General features: G+C 37.8%; 1 protein-coding gene across 1 annotated transcript in view; it reads right to left on the bottom strand.

Moving 5' to 3' along the window:
• Positions 1–22,546: 22,546 nt before the first annotated feature.
• Positions 22,547–25,325, bottom strand: part of MEGF10 (multiple EGF like domains 10) — a 156,263-nt gene continuing 153,484 nt past the window's right edge. The window contains exon 25 of the mRNA XM_036845309.1: positions 22,547–23,940. Within this exon, the coding sequence (XP_036701204.1) occupies positions 23,756–23,940 (185 nt within the window). The 3' untranslated portion in view covers positions 22,547–23,755. The remainder of the gene's footprint in view (positions 23,941–25,325) is intronic.

The following is a 25,325-nucleotide window of genomic DNA, read 5'->3' as shown; positions in this document are numbered from 1 at the left end:
TTGTTGTTTTTATATTTAATTTTCATTTTCAAATATCCGTATATTTACCACTATTCATTCTTGGACCCATTCCTTCATTTTGGGTCCAATGTTCTTTTTCCTGAATTATGTTAGCAAGCAGGATCTGTAAGTAAAATGTCTTGTTTGTTGTCTTTTTTAAACTAGAATGTTTAATTTTGCCCTCACTTTTACATGGTAGTTTATATCACAGTCTTGCATTCTTGACAATTTTTCTCAGATCTGTATTTCAGATCTTGTTCTTCATTTGTTTGGTCCCCTGAGAAGCAGACATCAAGATGGGTTTAGACAACAAGAGATTTATTGAGGGAAATGATGGTAAAGAAGAAAGGGAGGGAGCTGGAGGAGGTAGGGAGCTGTCAGACTGGGATGCAGGTCTGACTCCTGCAAAGGAGAGAGGAAGGAAGGAATGATGGATAAGCAGCGTCTTAAACTGTCTAAGAAAGTTTCAGCCAGGCCAATGGGAAGCCTTGGGGCACAGTCACTCATTAGAGGAATCCTGAGCCTCAAAGGACTCGGTCTGCCTATCCCTAGCGCACTCAGTCATTTGTCTGGATCAGGCTGTTGGAAGCGTTGCCTCCACCTGACAGTGGGGATAGATTCAGAGCAAAGCACCAGGGGCCACCCATCAGTTACATTCCCCACCGCAGAGCTGACCAGCACAGTGTCATGGCTGCCACAGATTCCTGTTCAACTGTGTGTAATCTGCTGTTTAACCCTGACAGTTTAAATGACTGTACGTTTCATTTCCAGAAATTTCATTTTATTCTTTCTCAAAGCCACTTGTTCTTTTGTCTTGATGCCTTGGTTCTCCTTATGGATTCCATTCCTTTGTTTATCCCTCTGTTTAATATACACATAATTGTTCTGCTTTCTTTTTCAGATGGATTTATTATCTCAAATTCGTGGAGGTGTTACTCTTCTTTTTACTGTATTTGTCGATTTTCACCTATGATACCATGTCCTTATTTGTTTGGTAATGTTTGTTGTAAGCTCACCTTTAGCAGGAATTGTTGTATCTTTGATACCTAATATTTAATTGTTTTATCTTTAATCCTATGCAGCTTGGGTTGTAGAAGTGACATTTAGGAATGGGATTGATTTTTACAATATCTGGTACCCTAGGGATATCACTAGTCACTGAATAATTTTTATGTCAAATTTTCATCTTAGATGATTGTTTTACCCAATGAACTATATATATTTTTTTCTGGAGTTTTTTTTCCTACACATTGCTCTAGATATTCTTCCCCATCCTTGGTCCTATAGATATCATTTTTCTAGCTTCCTGTCATGGAAGAGCAGCCTTTCCTATCTTCATGGGGGACAAGAGCTCATATCTTCATGGGGGACAAGACCTCATTCTTCATGAAGGACAAGACTCCTGTTTCTAGGCAGACATTAAATTTTCAGCTTCTAGGCCTATAAGACCTAACTGTGGGTCTGATATCCCACCTCCTGACCACAGCAGTAATAATCTCTACTCCTACTGCTCTGTGTTTCAAGTAACTCTTTTTGTCCGATACCACAAGGATTGTCCCCTCCCACTTTTTTTTTCTCTTGCAATATCAGCCATGTATTTACATTATTTTTCCTATTATTTTTTTCCAGAATCTTCAGGTGTTTGTAGCAGGAGAGTGTCCATGTTAGTTGAGTCTACCACGGTTTGGGAACCAGTGTTGTCATCCTTTGATTATTCCTTCTACCTGGAATGGTCTTCTGCATCTTTTTTATAAGTCCATATTCTATTCATCCTTCGATCACCCATCCTGGGAGATGTTCTTCTGGGTCTTTCTTCCCACACCCTACTCCTTTAGCCAGAAGTAATCATTCCCACCTCTGAACAACAATACTACATTATTTAATATCTGTTGTATGGCATAGCATGGTCCCCTTTCAAAATAGTTATTGGATTACATAGGATTTTGAGGAAAAGGACATGTATCCATAGCCAAACACTCAACACAGTATTATCTATAAATACAGAGTGTAGTGGAAAAAAAATACTACATTAATTGTTACACACCGGCTAAGTGCCTGAACTTCTTTTCACTTTACCTACTCATAAAATGAATTACACACTCACTCTTAATTAACTTACATTCTAATTCAAATGAATCTTTCATTTAAAGAGAAATAAACTTAATGATGAAAATAGTGAACCTAAGTTGCATGTGACATTCTAGGGGAACTCATAAACTGAGAGCACTTCACACACATACAAAAGAAACATTGCCTTGGTATTTAATTTAAAGTAGAATAAAATAAATCAGAAGGTGAAGAAAACATAATTTAGCTCCTACCTCTGCTGAGTCATCAGACCTCATTGGACAAGCAAGTTTCCTCATCTCCCTTTCAGCATTTTGGTCAGGGTATCTGTGAAAGTACTTAACAAAATCAGTCAGTTCGGTGAAATCAATATTGCTTGGGTAGGCATAGCTTAGTGGTTAAGAATGCAGGATCTGGAACCAGACTGCCTGAGTTTAAAGGCTTGCTCCTCCATTTTCTAGTGATATGACCTTGGGTAAGTTACTTAACCTCTCTGTTTTGTTATCTGTAAAATGGTGATAATAATACTTCTTATAAATACTCCTTATTGTGAAGATTAAATGAGTTAATACATGTGGAGTTTGGAACAACATTTGGCATGTATTCCAGTAGCTACAAGATAAACTACTACTGGTCAGGCGCTGGGTTAAGAATTGGGAATATGAAGCTGAAGAGGGTTCTTATAACAAGAAGACAGGAAACTGATCTTGAGCTCAGTATTTGTCAGAGAACATCGATTAATAGATTAATGGTTGGGTAGGAACAGAAACCAAATACACTTGGCAACAATCTTGATGTAAACTATCAAATTACCTTTGATACATTTAAGGAAAGTACGTTTAGCTCTCATTACCTCTAGTGATAAGGGAAGGAGCAGTGGTGCCCATGATCTGAAATTCATTTCCATTTGGCTTTGAAGAGCATGATGTTATCATTAGGGGCCAATTTGTCTTCCGTCTTCCGTGTGTCTTACTGAAGTCAATATTAAATGATTTTTCATTTTATGACGATAACAGTCCATCATAGAAGGAATCAGCTCATGGCTTGGTGAGGGAAAGCCAATCTAGATCATTAATTGGTTGCGGACAATTCACAAAGTACATAATACAGACAGAGGACAGTCAGAATCAGTAAACTCTCTCAAATGAAACAGGTGTTCAACACCAGTGTAAAATCATTTTTATAGAGAGAAGGGTTAAAATCTAAGAACCTGTTCTACTATTGTATTAAGCAAAATTCTTGATGTGAATGAAGCTAAAATTCATCTTTATTAACACAGGTTAGGTGACATTCTTTGTACTGTTATAGTATGTGCTTTTAGGTAGTTGAAATGTTGATAAAATTATGTTACAATAACTTGGCACCATTTAAACACTATCTGCTGTGGAATGCAGAAACAGCTATAGTTTCATACTGAAATGGAAGTTTTCTACTACTAGAACTAGTAGTACAAAAGGTCAGTGAATAATTCTAAATTGTGTTTAATTGTAATTTTTAGAATCTTTAAGTGAAAAATCTTTTTTGGAAGTGTAGAATATAATATTGATCTAATTCTCACCTTTATTCAGAAGCTTTGTAAATCCCTATTTACTTTATTTCCCTTTTTCCTTTGGCTTTTGTTGCAAACTGGCTATTAAATAAATAGTGTGAAACATTGTATGAATGGCTTGTTGTAGGTATTTTCCACTTTTATCAACTAGAAAGCTTAAAGGGGTCACAGGAGGACTCATCTAACAGACAGAGGATTTTTTTTCCTATTCATTTTGACTATATTAATTAATGGAATTATTTTTCTTAGTAACAATTGAGATAAACTCTACATATAGAAAATAAATTTATTTTCAAGTATTTCTTAGACTATAAGAAAAGAAAAAGAGCAATGAGACATGCAGAAAAATAAAAACCAATCAGCATCTTTTTGTCACAGTGCAGAGATGCAGCGACTTTCGGGTTGAAGAACATTTTAGAATTAGAGGCATTAAAGTTCAACATGAGATTTCTGAAACTTTCAAGGAAAATCTGCCAAACAGGGGCCTACAAACACAATACCTTCCCCGTTATAATAAACTATTATGTTTCATACATTTAAAACATTCCATTTTTTTCTGCCAGAAGCATGGAATTCTGAACTCTAGCAGACAATGAACAGAAACCCAAAGCAATGTGTTTCTAAAGGATTATATTGCTGCCAATGCTTCCCAGACTGTTGGTTTATTGTGAGAAACTTAACTCCTTCAAGCTTTTCAGTAATTCACCCCTTTTGTCCATGTCAAGATGAAGTGGCCCCTTGTTTCTAACAATGGATCACATCATCAAAATCCCTGCAAGTGCACAAAGCAAGGAGGTATGTCACACTGTGCAAATGGCCTTCAGCTTGACTGCCATGGCACTGTCACCATTGTGTCACATGCTGGCAAACCCAGTGCCACAGATATAGAGCCATCGGGTCAGGCCATCATCTAGGATGGAAGAATTCACTTAAAATACAAAAACAGTCCATGACCAAACCCATGGACATATTTTACTTTACTATTGATAGCAGCAAACCATGAACATGATTCTGGGACCTGCCTGAATCATGACCAGAAATAAAAGGAAAGAAAGGGGAAAAATAATCAGAGAAGACTGTATTAAAGAATGATTCTTCCCCACGGCGAGAATGTTGTATTCTATTTTGAAACCATTCCTCTTGGGTTTTCGCTTGCATCTGCTTTCTTTTTTCATGAGAATCTGACTGTTTCAGGCACAACAGAATTCCATGTTTCTAATTGGTAAATGAGGATTATTTTACAAAAAAGTTGGATGCTAACTGTGTAAGAAGAAAAGGGGGCCCCATCATGCAACACTTTCTCCTACTTTTACAAGAAAATAACTACTGCCTCACAGATACAAAGAACAAACTAGTGGTAACCAGAGGGGGGAGAGGTTGGGGGAGGGGCAAAATAGGAGAAGGGGATTAAGAGGAACAAACCACTAGGTACAAAATAAATAAGTTACAAGGATGTAATGTACAATACAGGGAATATAGCCGATATTTTGTAATAACTTTGGAGTATAATTTAAAAATCAGATACCTATGCTGTACACTTCAAACTAATATAATATTGTAAATCAACTATACTTCAAAAAAATAGCTACTACAGTTAGGCACTTCCTCTTCGTCCCATCTGCATGAATCTGTTTTATCATTTCTCACACTGCACTATAATTTTGAAGTAAATGTTTGTCTCCTCCTCATGCACACACATGATGTCCCTCTCAGTCATTGTTTTCTACTCTTTTTTTAAAATTTGAAAACCTAATATTTGTACATGGTTAACAAAAATCACTATAGAGTATATATAATGAAAAGCAACTTCCCTTCCTGCTTCTTTTCACCAGAAGCAACCAAAACTGGTTTTTGTGTGCATGTCCTTCCAGAACCTTTCTGTGCAAATACAAATGTTTGTAACCTGATGGCATGTTACAAAACCTATTTCTGGATTGAAATAATTCACAATGAGCCAGTACAAATTAGTAAATAAAAATAATTATAGTCATAGAAAAAAATAAGATGAAAGAGTTTGTGCTTAAAACATATTGTAAGCCCAGGTAAATAATTTTCTCTGATATTTTTTACCAGTTTATCACCCTCAACAAATATCTACCCATCTTACAATTTATTTGAGGGTTTATGCTCTAAGTTACAACTCCTGTGAGACATCTTCAGTTGTAAATGTCATGGGAACACAGAATCAGTGTCATATCAACACTTAGGAGTTGTAACCTCTCTTTAAATGACTTAAGGTCCCCTTTTCATTCCTGACCCTGTGATTACCTTCTTGAGAGCTGAATAAATTCTTTGTCAAGTCCATGAAATGAGTATCTCTGAGCCCCTTTTAGAGAATCTCCATTCAGACCTATTGGGTTATTTCTCTCAGGATGAAAAGAGATTAGTAGGTTTAGAGATGAATATTAACTTTTATATTCCCGTGGGAATAGAAAATGGAGATAGTTGCTACAAAATCTAAACTTGAACCTTTGCTTCTAAAAAGTGAGTGTTAAAATACTAGCAAACAGAATCCAACAGTACGTTAAAAGGATCATACACTGTGATAAAGTGGGATTTATACCAGGGATGCAAGGATTCTTCAATATATGCAAATCGATCAATGTGCTACATCATATTAACAAATTGAAGAATGAAAACCATATGATCGATCAGAAGAACCTAGGGGCAAGACGGGAATAAAGATGCAGACCTACTAGAGAATGGACTTGCGGATACGGGGAGGGGGAAGGGTAAGCTGGGACAAAGTGAGACAGTGACATGGACATATAGACACTACCAAACGTAAAATAGATAGCTAGTGCGAAGCAGCCCCATAGCACAGGGAGATCAGCTTGGTGCTTTGTGACCACCTAGAGGGGTGGGATAGGGAGGGTGTGAGGGAGGGAGATGCAAGAGGGAAGAGATATGGGGACATATGTATATGTATAACTGCTTCACTTTGTTATAAAGCAGAAACTAACACACCATTGTAAAGCAATTATACTCCAATAAAGATGTTTAAAAAAAAAACACAAAACCATATGATCATCTCAATAGATGCAGAAAAAGCTTTTGACAAAATTCAACACCCATTTATGACAAAAATTCTCCAGAAAGTGGGCATAGAGGGAACCTACCTCAACATAATAAAGGCCGTATACGACAAAACCACAGCAAACATCATTCTCAATGGTGAAAAACTGAAAGCATTTCCTCTAAGATCAGGAACAAGACAAGGATATCCACTCTCACCACTATTATTCAGCATAGTTTTGGAAGTCCTAGCCACGGCAATCAGAGAAGAAAAAGAAATAAAAGGAATACAAATTAGAAAAGAAGAAGTAAAACTGTCACTGTTTGCAGATGACATGATACTATACATAGAGAATCCTAATGATGCCACCAGAAAACTACTACAGCTAATCAATGAATTTGGTAAAGTTGCAGGGTACAAAATTAATGCACAGAAATCTCTTGCATTCCTATGCACTAACAACGAAAGATCAGAAAGAGAAATTAAGGAAACAATCCCATTCACCATTGCAACAAAAAGAATAAAATACCTAGGAATAAACCTACCTAGGGAGGTAAAAGACCTGTACTCAGAAAACTACAAGACATTGATGAAAGAAATCAAAGACGACACAAACAGATGGAGAGATATACCATGTTCTTGGATTGGAAGAATCAACATTGTGAAAATGACTATACTACCCAAAGCAAACTACAGATTCAGTGCAATCCCTATCAAATTACCAGTGACATTTTTTACAGAACTAGAACAAAAAATCTTAAAATTTGTAGGAGACACAAAAAATCCCGAATAGCCAAAGCAGTCTTGAGGGGAAAAAACGGAGCTGGAGGAATCAGACTCCCTGACTTCAGACTATACAACAAAGGTACAGTAATCAAGACAATATGGTACTGGCACAAAAACAGACATATATCAATGGAACAGGATAGAAAGCCCAGAGATAAAACCACACACCTATGGTCAACTAATCTATGACAAAGGAGTCAAGGATATACAATGGAGAAAAGACAGCCTCTTCAATAAGTGGTGCTGAGAAAACTGGACAGCTACAAGTAAAAGAATGCAATTAGAACACTCCCTAACACCATACACAAAAATAAACTCAAAATGGATTAGAGACCTAAATGTAAGACCAGACACTATAAAACTCTTTGAGGAAAACACAGGAAGAACACTCTTTAACATAAATCACAGCAAGATCTTTTTTGATCCACCTCCTGGAGTAATGGAAATAAAAACAAAAATAAACAAATGGGACCTAATGAAACTTAAAAGCTTTTGCAAAGCAAAGGAAACTACAAACAAGACAAAAAGACAACCCTCAGAATGGGAGAAAATATTTGCAAACGAATCAATGGACAAAGGATTAATCTCCAAAATATATAAACAGGTCACGCATCTCAATAGTAAAAAACAAACAACCCAATCAAAAAATGGGCTGAAGACCTAAATAGACACATCTCCAAAGGAGACATACAGATGGCCGAGAAGCACATGAAAAGTTGCTCAACATCTCTAATTATTAGAGAAATGAAAATCAAAACTACAATGAGGTATCACCACACACCAGTTAGAATGGGCATAATCAGAAAATCTACAAACAATAAATGCTGGAGAGGGTGTGGAGAAAAGGGAACCCTCTTGCACTGTGGGTGGGAATGTAAATTGATACAGCCACTATGGAGAACAGTATGGAGGTTCCTTAAAAAACTAAAAATAGAATTACCATATGACCCAGCAATCCCACTACTGGCATATACCCCGAGAAAACCATAATTCAAAAAGAGTCATGTACCACAATGTCCATTGCAGCACTATATACAATAGCCAGGACATGGAAGCAACCTATGTGTCCATTGACAGATGAATGGATAAAGAAGGTGTGGCACATATATACAATGGAATATTGCTCAGCCATAAAAAGGAATGAAATTGGGTCATATGTAGAGATGTGGATGGATCTAGAGACTATCATACAGAGTGAAGTAAGTCAGAAAGAGAAAAACAAATATCGTATATTAATGCATATAAGTGGAACCTAGAAAAATGGTACAGATGAACCGGTTTGCAGGGCAGAAATAGAGACACAGATGTAGAGAACAAATGTATGGACACAAAGGGGGGAAAGTGGCTGGGGAGGGGGTGTTGGTGGTGGTGGGAAGAATTGGGAGATTGGGATTGACATATATATGCTAATATGTATAAAATAGATAACTCATAAGAACCTGCTGTATAAAAAAATAAATAAAATAAAATTCAAAAATTAAAAAACAAAACTCCAGGGGGACCCAGTAATGTGGGACCTCCGTGCTTTACTGAGTTTTATCTCCAGGAGCTCAGACCAGGTTCTCACAGTGACTATCATAGAAAAATCCCCACATGCTTCTAGCGGGGCAAGGGGTAAATGAACCATTTTGAAACATGACAGAACACTGTCTTCCTAAGAAGCTTGATCTCAGGAAAAACTAGTTAACCAGAGCCTAACCTGCTGAGCTTTTATCAGAGCCTAACTGACCTTGGGGGAGGGAAATACCCAACTCCAGTCCTCTCTAATCAACTTGTCCCACCTAAAACCCGAGAAGCACTTGGGAAATTCATAGCCCAGGAACAAGGCAATCTGAAAAAGTTACATACTGTATGATTCCAGCTATATGACATTCTAGAAAGTACAAAACAATGGAGGCAGTAAAAGGATCAGTGGTTGCCAGGCGTTAGTGGGGAGGGATGAGTAGGTGGAGCACAGAGGATCTGGAGGGCAGTGAGACTACTCTGTACGATACTACAATGTTAGATACATGTCATTATACACGAGTCAAAAACCCATAAAATGTACAGCACCGAGAGTGACCCCTAATGTAAACTATGGACTTTGGGTCACAATGATGTGCCAATGTAGGTTCACTGATTGTAACAAATGTACCACTTTGGTGCAGGATGTTGGTATTGGGGAGGTTGTACGTGTAGGGGCAGTGGTATTTGGGAACACCCTGTACTTTCTGATCAATTTTGAGGTAAACCTAAAACTGCTCTAAAAAAATGAAGTTCATTAGTCTATTTAAAAATATTTTACTAACATGAGATTATCCCTGTATTAAAAATAATATTTGCTGTTTTCACAGCAGCATTATTCCATAAAGGTTAGGACTTTTCCACAACTTATCTCATGGACATTTTTTCTCCATCTTTATTTCTCCGATGTGGTCAGCTGCTGGAAACACCAGATGTCACTCATATGGTGGAAGGTAAAGTGATTTAAACAGAGCTACACAGAAGGTTCATCTTAGAGATGAACAGGTTAAATCAGGATTTGGGACTACTGATTTATCCTTTCCATAGTTACACCCATGACAGCATCCTGTAAGAATCTACTGATTCTAGAAAATCACATTTATATCCCTTCCTTCTTGATCCTTCTACAATGATAATTTCGGTAAATTCGAGCTTCAACAAAATATTTCAGTGTCCCTTAAATTTATTTTATATTATTTTCCAGTAAGTGGCACATTCATTAGGAGATTTCAAATATATACTTTACACATTATGCCAATTCTGTGAGGAACAGTGTCAGTATTTTTTCAGGCAAATAAACTAGATTCAAGTGAAATGAATTTCTCTGATCAAGATCACAGAAGGTGTCAAAACTGTAAAATTGAAAATCACCAATCCTGCTACTCCATATTTCTTCACTTTTCTATCATTCTCAAATGATATTGCTTTAGAGTATGTTTCTCTCAGTCCTAGAAAGAACTTGAAGTAGTCACAATAAAAGCCACTTCTAAAGCACTGCAAATATGTACAATGAAGATAGTAAGGTATATATAGAGAGAAGGTAAAATAAATATGGAGACTTAAATAATTCAACCGTGACTAACCATAAAATTGAGGTCAGAATCCCTTAAATACACTAGCAAAATCTTTTTTGCAACATAAAACAATGTCACTTGGAAGAGATGATGTGGTCTGTATGCGGTGGGATGAAAGTGGGGAGGGAGTTCAAAGAAGGGTAAGATGATCTCCGTAGACTAGCAGAGAGAAATCAAAGCAACATCTTCCAGTTCTATTAAGGAATGTTGTAGGCCTTCTAATCAACAATGTAATGGCTACAAACAAGCAACGGTCTCCACTTTTGCATGCTTTAGGTAACAAGATGCTGAGAACAGCTGTGAGTAAAAATGTCAAGAAGAAATTCACTGCGACCAGAGGATTTTGGTACTGGCTGATCACACCCATAAGAGCTGAGGTCACCAGCCAGCTCTGTCATTGGGTAAGGGCCACTGCACTCTCTGCCTCTCAGAGCAGTTGCTGGTTTTCCAAAATTCCTCTGAGGTTTTCCTGGGAGAACTTTTTTTCCCTTAGCCTCTGAACCAATTTCTAACAGTATAAGAGTTATACTGACTATAAAGTGTTTTTTAAAAAAAATGAATAATTCAGGATGTAAACACCAAGCAAATGTTTTCCTTAAAGTAATCACCATGGGCGGTGACACAGTTTTTCTTAGAGATGCTGTCTTGGCTTAAATCAGTCTGCCTTTAGAACCAGTAACAGCCAAAGGGGAAATTTGTATTATGTAATATATAGAGTTACATGACAATGTTTTAATAGGCCATGCTTAGTCTTTAAACTTTTGTTTAATGGCATTGTGGCTTTTTACTATTCATGATTTTAATACTGACTTGTGATTTAAAAGTGCCTAAAGCATTAATGAAGCACATAATGTTCTTATACTTGTTTGTTCAATCAATATTATTTAATGGAAGCCTATTTTATTTATACCAGATGCTGAGCTCCTAGAAGAATCAATTACCCTAGTAAGGGAAATAGTACTCTTTTTATAACCAAAAGGCATTTTCTAGTGATTAATATGGCCCCACGGTTCCCCATTCTAAGTTTAAGAGTATCCATTGGCAATCACCTTATACTTTGTGAGGGAAAATAACAATATTTTCAGCCTCTGCATCTGTTTTCCTAGCTTTTCCCCCTCCTTTTCTCCTTTTAAAATAATACATTCTGGAGATCAACATTTCAGCTTAGCCCCTCAAGGTTCTCTTTCAACATCTCAGGCAAGTAAGAAAAATCCTGCCTTTAATTCTGGTATTTTAGAATTATCTTTGTCAAGTGACTCTGCTCCAGTTTGTTTTCTGCCAGAAAAGAAAATTTACCTACAATACAAATAAAATATTCAGAACATTTTTTTAACTTAATAAATATGTAGCCAAAATTCAAACATAAAGGACAGCAATTGATATTTATCAATGTCCAGCTATTTAGTGAGCAGAAATACTAAAGTGAATCTTTTTAAGTTTAGAATCCTTTTAATTTTAAACATATGTGTTTACATTAGGAAAGTTACCTATAAATTCCTGAATATCCACTAATGAAAAGAAATTTTTAAAAGACCTCTTGATCATTCAAAAAAAAAGTGAATCTTTTAAAAATTAGTGCAGTATGAATAAAACAGTTAATCCAGTTCTTATAACATAGTATTTTTAAAGGTCTCTATTAGTTGGGCATCCATCCTGGAAAAAGTCTCAGGTGGGTTCTATTACTCGCTTACAGGGTTAGGGAACTCTGTGTATAGTTATAAACAATGGTGTAATCAAGGGTGTTTTTTCCTGCATAAGTGCATTTTTTTTCTGAATGGCAATTCATAAATAAATCCTTGTGCTAAGAGTTTATATGTTACACGGAGCCTAGGACCCTTGAATAAAGTCAGCCAATTCAGCGCTTCACAGGAAAGCCACTAACGAGGGGGACTCCTTCATGGCCAAATAATTAGACTGGTGATCTCCTAAGAATGACGGAATCCGGTTCCTATCATCTTTTTTCTGGTAAAATGAGCACAAGAGAAATATATATATTCAAGGAGACCCAGCCCATGGTATTTTCAGTAAATAAGTGCTTGCTTGAATGTATAAATCTTCTGGACTTTCATTTTTCTGGATGTAAAGTGAAAATGTAGGAGAAGATGTGCTCTGAGCTCCCTTCCAGCCCCTACGCTGTATGAATCAGTGTCTGTGTTTTGGGTAAAGATTGTGGCCCCCTGCTTGGATGATCAGAAATCAGGGTCGTGGTAACCTAGAGATGTGCTGAAGCAGCTCATATGGGCTTGTGAGAGCCGATTGTTAAATTTTCAGTAATTTTGTGAGCCAGTTGTTAAACATAGCCATTATTAAAATTAAAACATATAGACTTACAATTTAATACATTATATTTTTGAAAGTAATAAATACTCAAAATTCAGCAATTTTAATTCTTTTACTACCTTTTACTATTAGTTATGCCCTTGAAGTCACTTGCATCTATTGTGGAAATACTATATAATGGCCTGCTACTGAGTATCTCTTCCTAACTCCACATTCAGTGATGTCATGATGGTATTTTCAGATTAGCCATGGTAGGAGAGTATTTACACCATAGAAATGGGAAAATGCTACAAATCACTGCCTTTTCATTCTTTCAGAGAGCTGATTGTTAAACACTTACCACCACACCACTGGGGTCACCAGGCTGAGACCAAGGAAAGGAAGGAGCCGTGAATTTAAGTAACAGAACAGAGTGCCACCATAAAGCAGACCATACAGATGTTTGCACAGGGCAGATTTCACAAGGCATATTTTTACCTCGGTACACCTGGGTCATATATTCTCCTTAGGCTGTTGCAAGTCTGGTCCTGTGAAGTAGAGAGAGAAGGAAGATCCTGGAGTACAAGCACAGTTTTAAGAAACTTTAGGTCAGGCCAATGGGGAGTCTTTGAGCCAAAGTCACCCGTCAAAGAAATCCCTCATTTCACAGAAAAGGGCTTTCCTTGGTTTCCCTCCTGCACTCAATCATTGCCTGAGAGCAGCCCATGGAAAGCATGGCCTTGGAGCAAATGTTGTGCAGGTAGCCACAGGGACAAAGGGAGAGATGGGGGGAAGTGCAGGGAAAGGGAACAAAACAGTGGGGGAGGCTGGGCAGATAATGGAGACCAGCATGTGGCACAACTCAGCTCTAATAGAGGCCTCACGGAAGCAAGGAGTGGGCAAGGCTGAGTGTAATATTTCCCATTAAAATATACTCCCTATCAATAGCTGCTGAAAAATTCAGTGGAAATGCTCTTGACATCTAAAACCTCTGGAGCTGGGGCTCTCAGCATTGTGGGTAAAATATCAAAGACCTGACCTGAGCTTTGAAATAAAATTTAAAAAAATTTTGCTAAACAGATAGGCTATTGCTGTCCTATATACATTTTTTAAATAGATCTTTATTGGAGTATAATTGCTTCACAGTACTGTGTTAGTTTCTGTTGTATACCAAAGTGAATCAGCCATATGCATACATATGTCCCCACATCCCCTCCCTCTTGAGCCTCCCTCCCATCCTCCCTAAACCACCCCTCTAGGTCATTGCAAAGCACCGAACTGATCTCCCTGTGCTATGCTGCTGCTTCCCACTAGCTAACTATTTTACATTCGGTAGTGTATATATGTCGATGCTACTCTCACTTAGCCTCAGCTTCCCCCACCCACCCCGTGTCCTCAAGTCCATTCTCTATGTCTACGTCTTTATTCCTGCCCTGCAACTAGGTTCGTCAGTACCTTTTTTTTTTTTTTTTAAGATTCCATATACATGCGTTAGCATATGGTATTTGTTTTTCTCTTTCTGACTTACTTCACTCTGTATGACAGACTAAATATACAAACAGCTCATGGAGCTCAACATCAAAAAAACCAAACAATCCAATTAAAAAATGGACAGAAGACCTAAATAGACACTTCACCAAGGAAGACATACAGATGGCCAAGAGGCACATGAAAAGATGCTCAACATCACTAATTATTAGAAAAATGAGAATCAAAACTACAATGAGGTATCACCTCACACTGGTCAGAATGGCCATTATCAAAAAATCTAGAAACAATAAATGCTGGAAAGGGTGTGGTGAAAAGGGAACCCTCCTGCACTGTTGATGGGAATGTAAATTGATACAGCCACTATGGAGAACAGTATGGAGGTTCCTTCAAAAATGAAAAATAGAACTACCATATGTCCTATATACTTTTATGTATATAGTCCAGCTTCCTGAACTTGCAGCTCTCATCATGGATTATTGCAACTGTAGGATGGGATGGAAGGAGCAACATTTCCAAGTCACCTAAGAAAAATGCTGAGGAATAACAAAGCCAAACCTGGCATTGCCAAAGTAAGCACAAGCCATTATTCATTCATTCAATCAATATATATATATTTTTATTTTTTTAAAATTTATTTTATTTATTTAGTTTTGGCTGTGTTGGGTTTTCATTGTTGTGCATGGGCCCTCTCTAGTTGCGGCGAGCGGGGGCTACTCTTCCTTGAGGTGTGCAGGCTTCTCATTGCTGTGGCTTCTCTTGTTGTGGAGCACGGGCTCTAGGCGCGTGAGCTTCAGTAGTTGTGGCTCACGGGCTCTAGAGCTCAGGCTCAGTAGTTGTGGCACACTGGCTTAGTTACTCTGCAGCATGTGGGATCTTCCCGGACCAGGGCTCAAACCCGTGTCTCCTGCATTGGCAGGCGGATTCTTAACAACTGCGCCACCAGGGAAGCCCCAATCAATATTTATTGAAACCCTGGCATGGGCCAGACACTGTTGAGTGTTCTGGTGATATGGCAGTGGACCATACAGAAAAGATCATGCCCTCAGGGAGCTTACATTCTAGTTGGAAAGACAAACAAGAAATGAATAGAGATTGAATAATTTAACTTCAGAGACTAAGCCTCAGGAAGACAATCAAGCAGGTAAAAGCATATAGGATGGTGGGCCTATCCCACACAGGTGGTTAGGAAAGGTCTTTCTCAAGAAGTGATGGTTGAACAGCAGCCAAGATTAGAGTTTTCCCCTTTCCTGTTGAATACTATCATTTAATTCCCATTATTCTAGCTCCCTCTGCCTAAGAAAAGTTGCATGTGAACTAACAACCCTCCCCTTTATATTGACCTCATCCTATATTTACCACCTGCTCAAGAGCTAATAGATGTTATAAACATGTTGAAGCAGAATAGTCTATACTAGTTTCTTAGTTCCAAAAGCATTTGTTAAAAAAAAGTCTCGCCAATATTTGGGGGGATGATAGCAAATTTTAAAAAAGAATAACTAGAATCCCATGAATGTGTCAGCAAGACCATAGGATATTTAAATTATTTTTACTTTTTTCTTTAAAAACAACAGCTGTTCCTTTTGTATTTTCTCCTCAAGAAATAAGTATGCAAAATTTAAAATTCTTGCATATTTAGATGTATACAACTTAAGCATTATCTTGAATTATTAAGTTCCATCCAATTTTGAATAATTTGTTAACACACAAAACATCAGGGGTACAGAGAAAACAAAAAGCCTCTTTTTTTTGGTTATACACAAGATGTAGATATTTAATCTGAAGCAAAATACTTAATCTTTGTGGCTTTCCTCTACAGTTGCATGTGGATATACTGACTATATTATTATGTAATATAAAATACTATATTATTGTCAAGCCAGGTTTTCCAGCCATCTGTATGAAATAGGTTATAAGAAAGTCTCTTTCTCATTAACTATAAAATCAGTCTTAAGACATGACTCCAAATATTGGAACATGATGACACGTACTAGCTCTGCTTTCTTCGTAATCCTTTGTGGTGTGGCATACTTGGTAGAACTCAAGCATGGATGCTAGCCTGAGCCTCCAAACCTGCATGGGATATAAAATGACTTCTATGTAAATGAACTTTGGATATTGTCCACAATCACTGAATTCTTTACCTTAATTTCAGTATGGCATCTAAAATTCTATTCTAAACACTTGGGAAGCAATGTCTCAAGTCCCTAATCATGGCTGGACCTTCAGAGAGGACAGTGTTCCTATCTGTTCTCCTAATTGTCCTAATGTACAAGATGCAGCTAAAGGAAAACTAGCCTGTACGGTTAGGTAGAAGCCTAGAAAATGGAAAGCCTCAAGCATTATTTCAGCAGTATTTTCTCTGTTTTGTGGAGTATTTAGTGGAGGTTATAAGAAATTAATGGACTTCAAGTTCTGCCCTTAGGTATTGAAAGATCACTTGTCTCATAAACTTCTCAATCATATGTCAATCATCAATATACCATGGCAGATTGGCCACTTGTTGGCATATATGGATTTTTCTATTGCTTTATCATCAGTAGAGAAGTCCAGGACATCAATATAGGAGAAAGTACAACCCACCATAAGCCAATGGCCATGTATACTTTTGCTGATTCCTTAATAGGAATTCAGTAAAGGATGATTAGCTGGTGCTTTGGTATTTCCAGCTTATCCTGTGCCAGTCTGTCACATAGGCTCCCTTTCCTCTTCTTGTTGTCACTGTCTCTTCCTGGTCTATGCTAACTGGGTCAGAGATTTCAAACAGAATGGAATGGGGGCTATTTAACAATCTGCTGTCAAGTAGCCATGTTGTCCTAGGAAGAGGGTAGCTGCTGTTTCAGCAGGAGAACTTGTCAGGCAGTCTTTTGCCCTTTCCCACCTTGGCCTCCTTCCCATGTCTGCTCCCACCCTACACTCTCTCTATTCAATAGAATTATCTTTCCTTTGTAAACACTCTGTTAATTCTACTTGTACCATTTTAATTTTTCTTCTAGCCTTAGAGTTCAGAAATTTCACTAAGATTTGTGTCTCCATATTTTTTTCATTAATTCTCTTTCATTAGCCCAGTAGATCCTTTCATATTTGAAAGAAAGATCTAAAAGTCTGAAAGATTCACAGTATGCAAGGGCATAGATTATGGAATTTTTCTTCTATTATTTCTTTGGTTACTACTTCTCCAAGTTTTTTTTTCCTTCTGGATCAGCAGCTGTTCAATATTGGGTCTCTTGGATGAGTCTTTCCTGGTTCCCTCACCCATATTTACCATTTTTGAAATTTTCTCTTGATCGCATTTCGTCTTCCAAAACATGAATTCAGCCTCAGCGGTTACCATACTTTTTGTTCTTACATTCCTCTATTAAATTTTCAAATTGGTAAATCATTCATTTCAGTTCCAGGAAACTCACTCTGGTCCTATAATTATATCCCTTTAAGAGTTTAAACCATTTTTAATCTAGGTTTTCTTCCATTTTCCACATTAGCTCCATCTCCATAATAGAGGCTTATCATAGTTTTCCAGGTCAGCCTCTTTTCCTTCTGCCTGGGCTGCGTGTTCCCACGAAGTGGCGTGTGATCTTCCTCTGCCTATTCATGTTGATAGTGTGCTGGTTTTCAACACTTCTGTGGATCTCTCTGGTTCTTTCTTGTGTATTGACAGTCAGAGTAGGGATTTTTCCTTCATTGGCAGCTAGTAATCCCTGTTGATATAAGTGACAGAAGACCTTCCAGTTCACAAGTCCAAGATGGGATAGGCTAACCTTAGCCCAACATGGAAACTATCCCTCCTGAGATGCCATCATGCGGAAACAGTCAGTCTCTCTCACTGCTGCATAATGCAAACTGCAGAGACATTCTTTCCTTACTTTCTGTGTATCCCCCAGGTCAGCTGGCTCTCCCCACACTTCCTTCCCCATAGTGCAGCCCCATCAACTCCCAGCCACTCCCATTTACATTTTGCCTTCAACCTGTACCTTCTTTCAAGGACTTGATGTCTCACTGTGTGTGGAACCTTTTCAGGTTGCCAAGGTCAGCCCTTGACTTTTTTGGATGGCTGTATTCTCCAGGATGGGAATATGAGGGCAGGTCACCATTTTCCCACAAACCCACATCCAAAGTTTAAAAGTCATTCTCTTGATTACTGTAGCTTTGTAGTATAGTCTGAAGTCCGGGAGCCTGATTCCTCCAGCTCCGGTTTTCTTTCTCAGGATTGCTTTGGCTATTCAGAGTCTTTTGTGTTTCCATACAAATTGTGAAATTGTTTGTTCTAGTTCTGTGAAAAATGCCATTGGTAGTTTGATAGGGATTGCACTGAATCTGTAGATTGCTTTGGGTAGTATAGACATTTTCACAATGTTGATTAAAATAGATAGCTAGTGGGAAGCAGCTGCATGGCACAGGGAGATCAGCTTGGTGCTTTGAGATCACCTATAGGGGTGGGATAAGGAGTGTGGGAGGGAGACTCAAGAGGGAAGGGATATGGGGATGTATGTATGCATATGGCTGATTCACTTTGTTATACAGCAGAGACTGACACAACACTGTAGAGCAATTATACTCCAATAAAGATGTTAACAAAAATCAGTCTCAAATTCTAGGAAGATAGCATATTACTGGAAGATGAAATTATGTTATTATTGTTTTCCTAAGTTACACCTCTAGAAATAAAATATGTATGGAATTTTTTTGCAGTACAAAAATAGATCAGGATATGGTCCCACAAACATGTAGCTTTTATAATATTCATTAAATGCTCACTTCTGATTTACCAGCCTCATCACTTATCTGGTTATTGCAAACTGGCTTATTTTAGCTAATTTTTCATAATAGTTATGATAACTAACATTTACCAGCTATCTACTATGTATCGGGCACTGATACATAGTAGTGTTTTGTATGTATAAATTTATTAAATTCTCACAAAACCCCTTGAAATAAGTACTATTATTTCCAACATATTACAATATAGAAACCAAGGTCCTGAGAAGTCAAGTAACTTACCAAGGTCATGCAGCTGATAAGATGCTTTATTCCCTTAACGAAATAATGAGCTACTTCAGATCATGTCTTCTATTTCTCTGCATCCCCAACTGTGCTTGGCACCCATGTCCTCAGTAAAATAAACAGTTATTGAGAGAAGCAGCAATGTTTTATTCATATCTGATCCCTAGAACACAGTGTTATAAAGTGAGAGTTTCAAAAAAATTTTTAATTATAAAATGAAGCACTAACAGGCTACTGAGATTTAAAAAGCAAATCCACATAAGATAACCTGAAGTTTTTTACAGAGACCCGACTCTCAGGCGCTAACCTGGGTTCCAGGGATCCGAATATGAATAAAATGTTGCCTCTGTCCTTAAAGAACAAGTGATCAGGAGAAAAAACAGGTACATAAGCAATTAAATATAATAAAATATAATTGTTTTTTAAATGTGTATATAAAGTGCTATGGGGCCACACACGAAAAAATATTAATTTTTCCAGTAGGAAAAGTTTTTTCTTCTCTTTAATTAACAATAGAATCAAACGTAGAAATAAACACCACTTTAAAGTTTTTTATTAGAAAGTTTATTGCATTAATCTATAAAATCATTTGGTCATATAAATGACAATGTAGGCTAATACTGCTGAAAGTTTAATCATCTTTGGAAAAGAGGTATTTTAATACTGAAAGCATTTTTGTTTGCTACAATCATGTAAATCCTAATGTGTTTTAATTTTTTTCCTTTTAAAAATATATATTGTGATTTGTTCATATCAAAAGGAAGCCTGGACTAAATACTGAACTAGAATAAACAGACCCAGTGTAAGGACACCAGTATTAAGAGGACCCTAAAAGGGCAGCTGGCCATACATCTTTAGTTACTAGACAAGCACCCATCCACACCATGTGATTCACACTTACACATCTAGGTACACTTCCATGACATAAAGTTTTAAGACCAACATACCTCTTAAATACTTAATGTGAATAATTGAGACATGTTACTCAAAGATAGAAAATCCATTATTTTAAAAACATAACCTTAAAACTCACTTTTTTTATGATTTCATCTCATTTTAAGTGGTAAGTGGACTTCTAACATTGACGTGAATTCTAACTGGTATTGCAATACTCTTGTGTAACTCTTGCAATATTTATAGTTTAAAAATCCCAATAATTGATAACTACTATTGTGGCTCTTTGGGGTCAACATGATCACATTTTCATAAAGTCGTTTGCATTTCTCACAGCACATAGTTATTGTGCTAATGGATTTGGATGGGACAGGTTACAACTGTCCTATTATAAAATTCTATGTTGGTTTTCCTGAAATTGGCGAATAATTTTCCATAAAGATAATGATAAACACATTAAGCTCCCTGTTAACATTACTATATAGCATGGGAGAGGAATCTATATCAAACATTGTAAATAGTTATGAAATATTCCTTATCATATAATTAACTACAAATAACATTCTCTCTATTAAAGCAAGCACACAAACTATCATTTGGGCCAGTTTTGATGTATTTATACAGAAACACAAATAGTTTATAAATTTTCTGATATATCAACCTCTAGGGAAAGTATAATAGTTTGCCTGACATCCTTACATGAATGACTTTTGCTGCATGTCGTCAAGCTCATTCACTGCTTTGACCACTATAGGGTATAGGGAAGAGATTATTTTTAGGATTCCAAATTAATATGGGTTCAAAGGTCATGAGAATAGATTCACTATGTATGACGAATAACATCACCATTAAATTAAATTTGATATATCTGGAAAAGTCCAAAAGGTTGTAATTTCAGGGGGAAAAAACTGTCAGGTCTTTTTGTCTTTAATTCTCATTCTGACAAAAGTATTTCTCTCTTTACCCAAGTCTATATCAAAGTATCTAGAAAATTTTGATCTCTCAACTAGACCTCTCCAAATATAACATGTAGTTTTACGACATCCAACATACTATGTGTGTTCTGATGTTTGAAAAGTCCCGAGTGAACCCTAATAAGTAAGAATTGCCTTAGGTACAAATGTTGTCTCAGGACAGCAGCCATCCTGAGCAAGAGATCTGTCAGAAAGATTGCACAGAGAGGGATGGCAGTGCCCCTTTTGGATCCGCATCTGCTGCCCAGGTTTTCTACTTACATTGCTGTTGCCTTTGGACATGAAGCTTTCATTTTTTCTTTTTTTTAATAGTGGAATGAGAGAAGAAACTGGTTTTTTTGTTTGTTTGTTTTTTTTAAACTTATCTCCAAGGAGTAATGGGGAAACTCAACTTACCATGGAGCTCTGAAGAGATGAATCTTAAAAAAGAAGGGGAAAGATGTCTTCTTTTTTTCTAACCAAAAAGGACTCTTTGTGGCTATTGACCCACAAGTGTCTCAATTAGAAGTCTATCCCCTAGAACAAAGGGCCAACCAACAGGTAACTGTTGGAATAAATCAATTGTTTCTAAGGTGTGTTCCCGGCGATTCCCCATTTCCCTGAATTAACTTTGGAGTTCCCTGAAACAGCCATCAAAGGAGTGAATGTTCTAAGTGTGTTTGTTCTCTCATCCACCTGACCAAATGAACATCACAGGTGCAGGTGTGCAACAGGAAAGCACTGGATATCCCAACTCAGTAGCTGGCGGTGCAATGCCTTGTGTATACTAATGGCAGAACGGGGGTGCAGTACATATTTGTGTCTTGACTCACTGAGGTAGGACACCAACTGGCGTTTCATGTCTTTAAAAGATTGATGACCACTGTTTTCTCTTATGAAGTTGCTTCCTCATTCAGCCTTTCAGCCCTTCAGCTTGCTCAGGGAGGTCAAAGAGAAACTGGTTTTCTTGCATCATGTATCAGCATCCTCTTGAGATAACTATCTTGGAGTGAAAAATGTTATTGCATAAGTATGCACAGGATGAACATCTCTTCTGGTTTGCCTGTAACAGTCCAAATTTAAGCCCATTGCAGGATACCTGTTCATAATGCCCTCATTTACCCTCAGAAGTGTTCCAGTTTGGATGATCAATCATATCATCACCCTAATGAAGGTCTTTAGTAAGACCAGTCTGTGGTACTTTCTCAGTAACAGTGTCTCCCTGCTCCCCTTCCCTTTGGTTTAACCAAGACTCAGATCTAAAGGAACCCCATTTCAGAATATTAAAAAGCTTCTCTATTTCCATTATAAGCCATTCACTTGTGGTTACTGTACTATTTTAGTAATGACCAATTTTAATGGATTTGATTTATATATTTTCATCTCCTCCCTCCAAAAGAAACAAGAACAGTGCATTTTTCTCAAGCAAAAACAAAAGTAGCCATAACACAAGAAACAATAAACATATAATATTTTTTCATTAACAATCCAAACACTACAAAACATAGAATATACAACTTAAAAATGGAAATACAAACTGATGAAAAATGGGGTACATGTCATATTAGCAATGCAAAAGACCAGCTTAAGCATAGTTTCTCTAAATCAACAATTAATAAAAGGAAAGTGCCCTTTTCTCAAATATGCACAAAAATATTTCGGTCACTTCTAGGGAAAAATTAATCAAAACTTTCTGCTAATTCTATATTACAGCCTGTATTACTAATGGTTTACAAAACTTAAGCATCATCTTACACCTAAAATTTACAACTTTTTCCAATCATTATACACTCATTCAATCCAATCTGTCAAAAATAAAATTATTTCATTTCTATATTTATGAAATAATTATTGATATGTTATGGATCTCAAGTGGTGAATGTGTATGATGGGGACAGTAATCAGAATAATGTCATGTATCTAAAGTGGGCCAAGGATCAAATAGAGAGGAGAAGCACTTCCGCCTGGCACATTTGCGTATTGATTCCTGCAATTATTCTAGCATTTCTAAAGTAATTCTAATGGTACATTTCCTCATTCTAAAAGAAGTCTAAAGTTCTCATATTTAAATTTGCTATCCACCTCTAGAGTTTATTCAGAGTCTATCCAGTAATGCCACTTGGCAGAATGGTTCCTGCTGGGCTCATATTATCCTTACAATTCCGAGTCCAGCTGAAAGAAGTTAAACAGTAAGGACTCAATAAGATGGCCCTTTTTCTTCTACACGTTGAGTGATTCACACTTTTATGAAGCAAATTTTATGGTAAACCGCACAATCCTAGGTACAGCTCTATAATGCAAATGAGAAAGAAAACATTTAAATTTTAATTTTTCAAGCAACAATACCAACGTCCACTGCAACCCATGTCGCTGAAAGAGTCCTGCACGGTCATGCTTTTAGCCAAGATTTTACAATAAGTCTTGCTTCATGGGTGCAGTTCTAAAACTAGCAAGAATGGGAAATCACATTGCTGTCTCCTTCTGAGCCACCTGTACAAAAAGGACCTACAGTCAGTCACCCTCAGTTTTGAGCTTTCTGGTTCATGTCCAACAATTGCCTACTGAGCAGATTAACATTCACATAGGGTGGCAAACTTGAGGATGGAGAAGAACCGAACTGTAGTTCTGGAAAGGGTTCCAGCGGCTACCCAGTGGTCCTTTGGTGTCATTCACTGCTGCTGCTGCTGCTGCTGCCGCCGCCATCCTCTTGCTTGGGGGAGGAGGAACTGTCTCGGACTGGCAGCAGGTCATAATGGCAAGGGATGTGACTGTTCTTTGGGAGGTCATATGGATCCTGGGTGAGATGCCCATTATTGCTGAATATTCCTTGGACAACACTCACTGTAGGTTCTGTGACAACCAGGGACACATTAACTGATCAGCAATGGAAATTAAAAAAAAAAAAAAAAAAGAATATGGCATTCCTTGCAAATATCAAACACACCAGAGGAGCTTTTATAAAAATATAAGAAGGGACTTCCCTGGTGGCGCAGTGGTTAAGAATCCGCCTGCCAATGCAGGGGACACGGGTTCGAGCCCTGGTCCAGGATGATCCCACATGCTGCAGAGCAACTAAGCCCATGCACCACAACTACTGAGCCTGTGCTCTAGAGCTCACGAGCCACAACTACTGAGCCTGCATGCCACAATTACTGAAGCCCGCACGCCTAGAGCCCGTGCTCCGCAACAAAAGAAGCCACTGCAATGAGAAGCCCGCACACCGCAACGAAGAGTAGCCCCTGCTCGCTGTAACTAGAGAAAGCCTGTGCGCAGCAACAAAGACCCAACACAGCCAATAAATAAATTAATTAATTAATTAATTTTAAAAAATATATAAGGGGCTTCCCTGGTGGCGCAGTGGTTGAGAATCCGCCTGCCAATGCAGGGGACACGGGTTCGAGCCCTGGTCTGGGAAGATCCCACATGCCGCGGAGCGGCTGGGCCCGTGAGCCACAACTACTGAGCCTGCGCATCTGGAGCCTGTGCTCCGCAACAAGAGAGGCCGCGATAGTGAGAGGCCCGCGCACCGCGATGAAGAGCAGCCTCCGCTCGCCGCAACTAGAGGAAGCCCTCGCACAGAAACGAAGACCCAACACAGCCATAAATAAATTAAAAAAAAAAAAAAATATATATATATATATATATATAAGAAAATATTATTTTTTAAAACAAATGATCCTTTTATAATCACATAGAGGTGGCTACTCTGTGGTTGGTAGAACCACTGACGTTCACAAACGATGCTCAGAACAAAGGGTGACTGTATGGTTGGGATGAAGACATCAAGGGAATATACAGAAGCCCTGGACATGAATCACTGTCTGCAAAAACCTGGAGATAATCTAGTCCAAATCCCTTCCTCTACAGGTAAAACAACGAGGTCCTCTGGGGGTCGGGTCACTTGATTCATGGAGACACATAACAAGTGCACAGCTTTAGAACTCAGGACTCAGGCTCTCAGTTGAGTTCCCATCTCACAGTGGTGGGCTTAGGGGACAGTTCAAAAGGGAACTGTTACTGACTTTTTAGAAATAAATGTAGTTCATTATGGCTTCCATTTTAAAAAGCTGTCTTAATACTTTAAAAAGAATTACGTATCTTTCCATGACACGTCTACGGCCTAAAATGAATGACAAATGACTAGAATTAAATAAGTCACTTCATTTACATGTACAGTTGACCCTTGAACAATGCAAGGTTGGGGTGCTCCACACCCTCCCCCAACCCGCTGCAAC

This window comes from Balaenoptera musculus, chromosome 3 (genome assembly GCF_009873245.2).
Source record: "Balaenoptera musculus isolate JJ_BM4_2016_0621 chromosome 3, mBalMus1.pri.v3, whole genome shotgun sequence".
NCBI lineage: Eukaryota > Metazoa > Chordata > Mammalia > Artiodactyla > Balaenopteridae > Balaenoptera > Balaenoptera musculus.
This window is presented reverse-complemented; position numbering and strand designations above follow the sequence as displayed.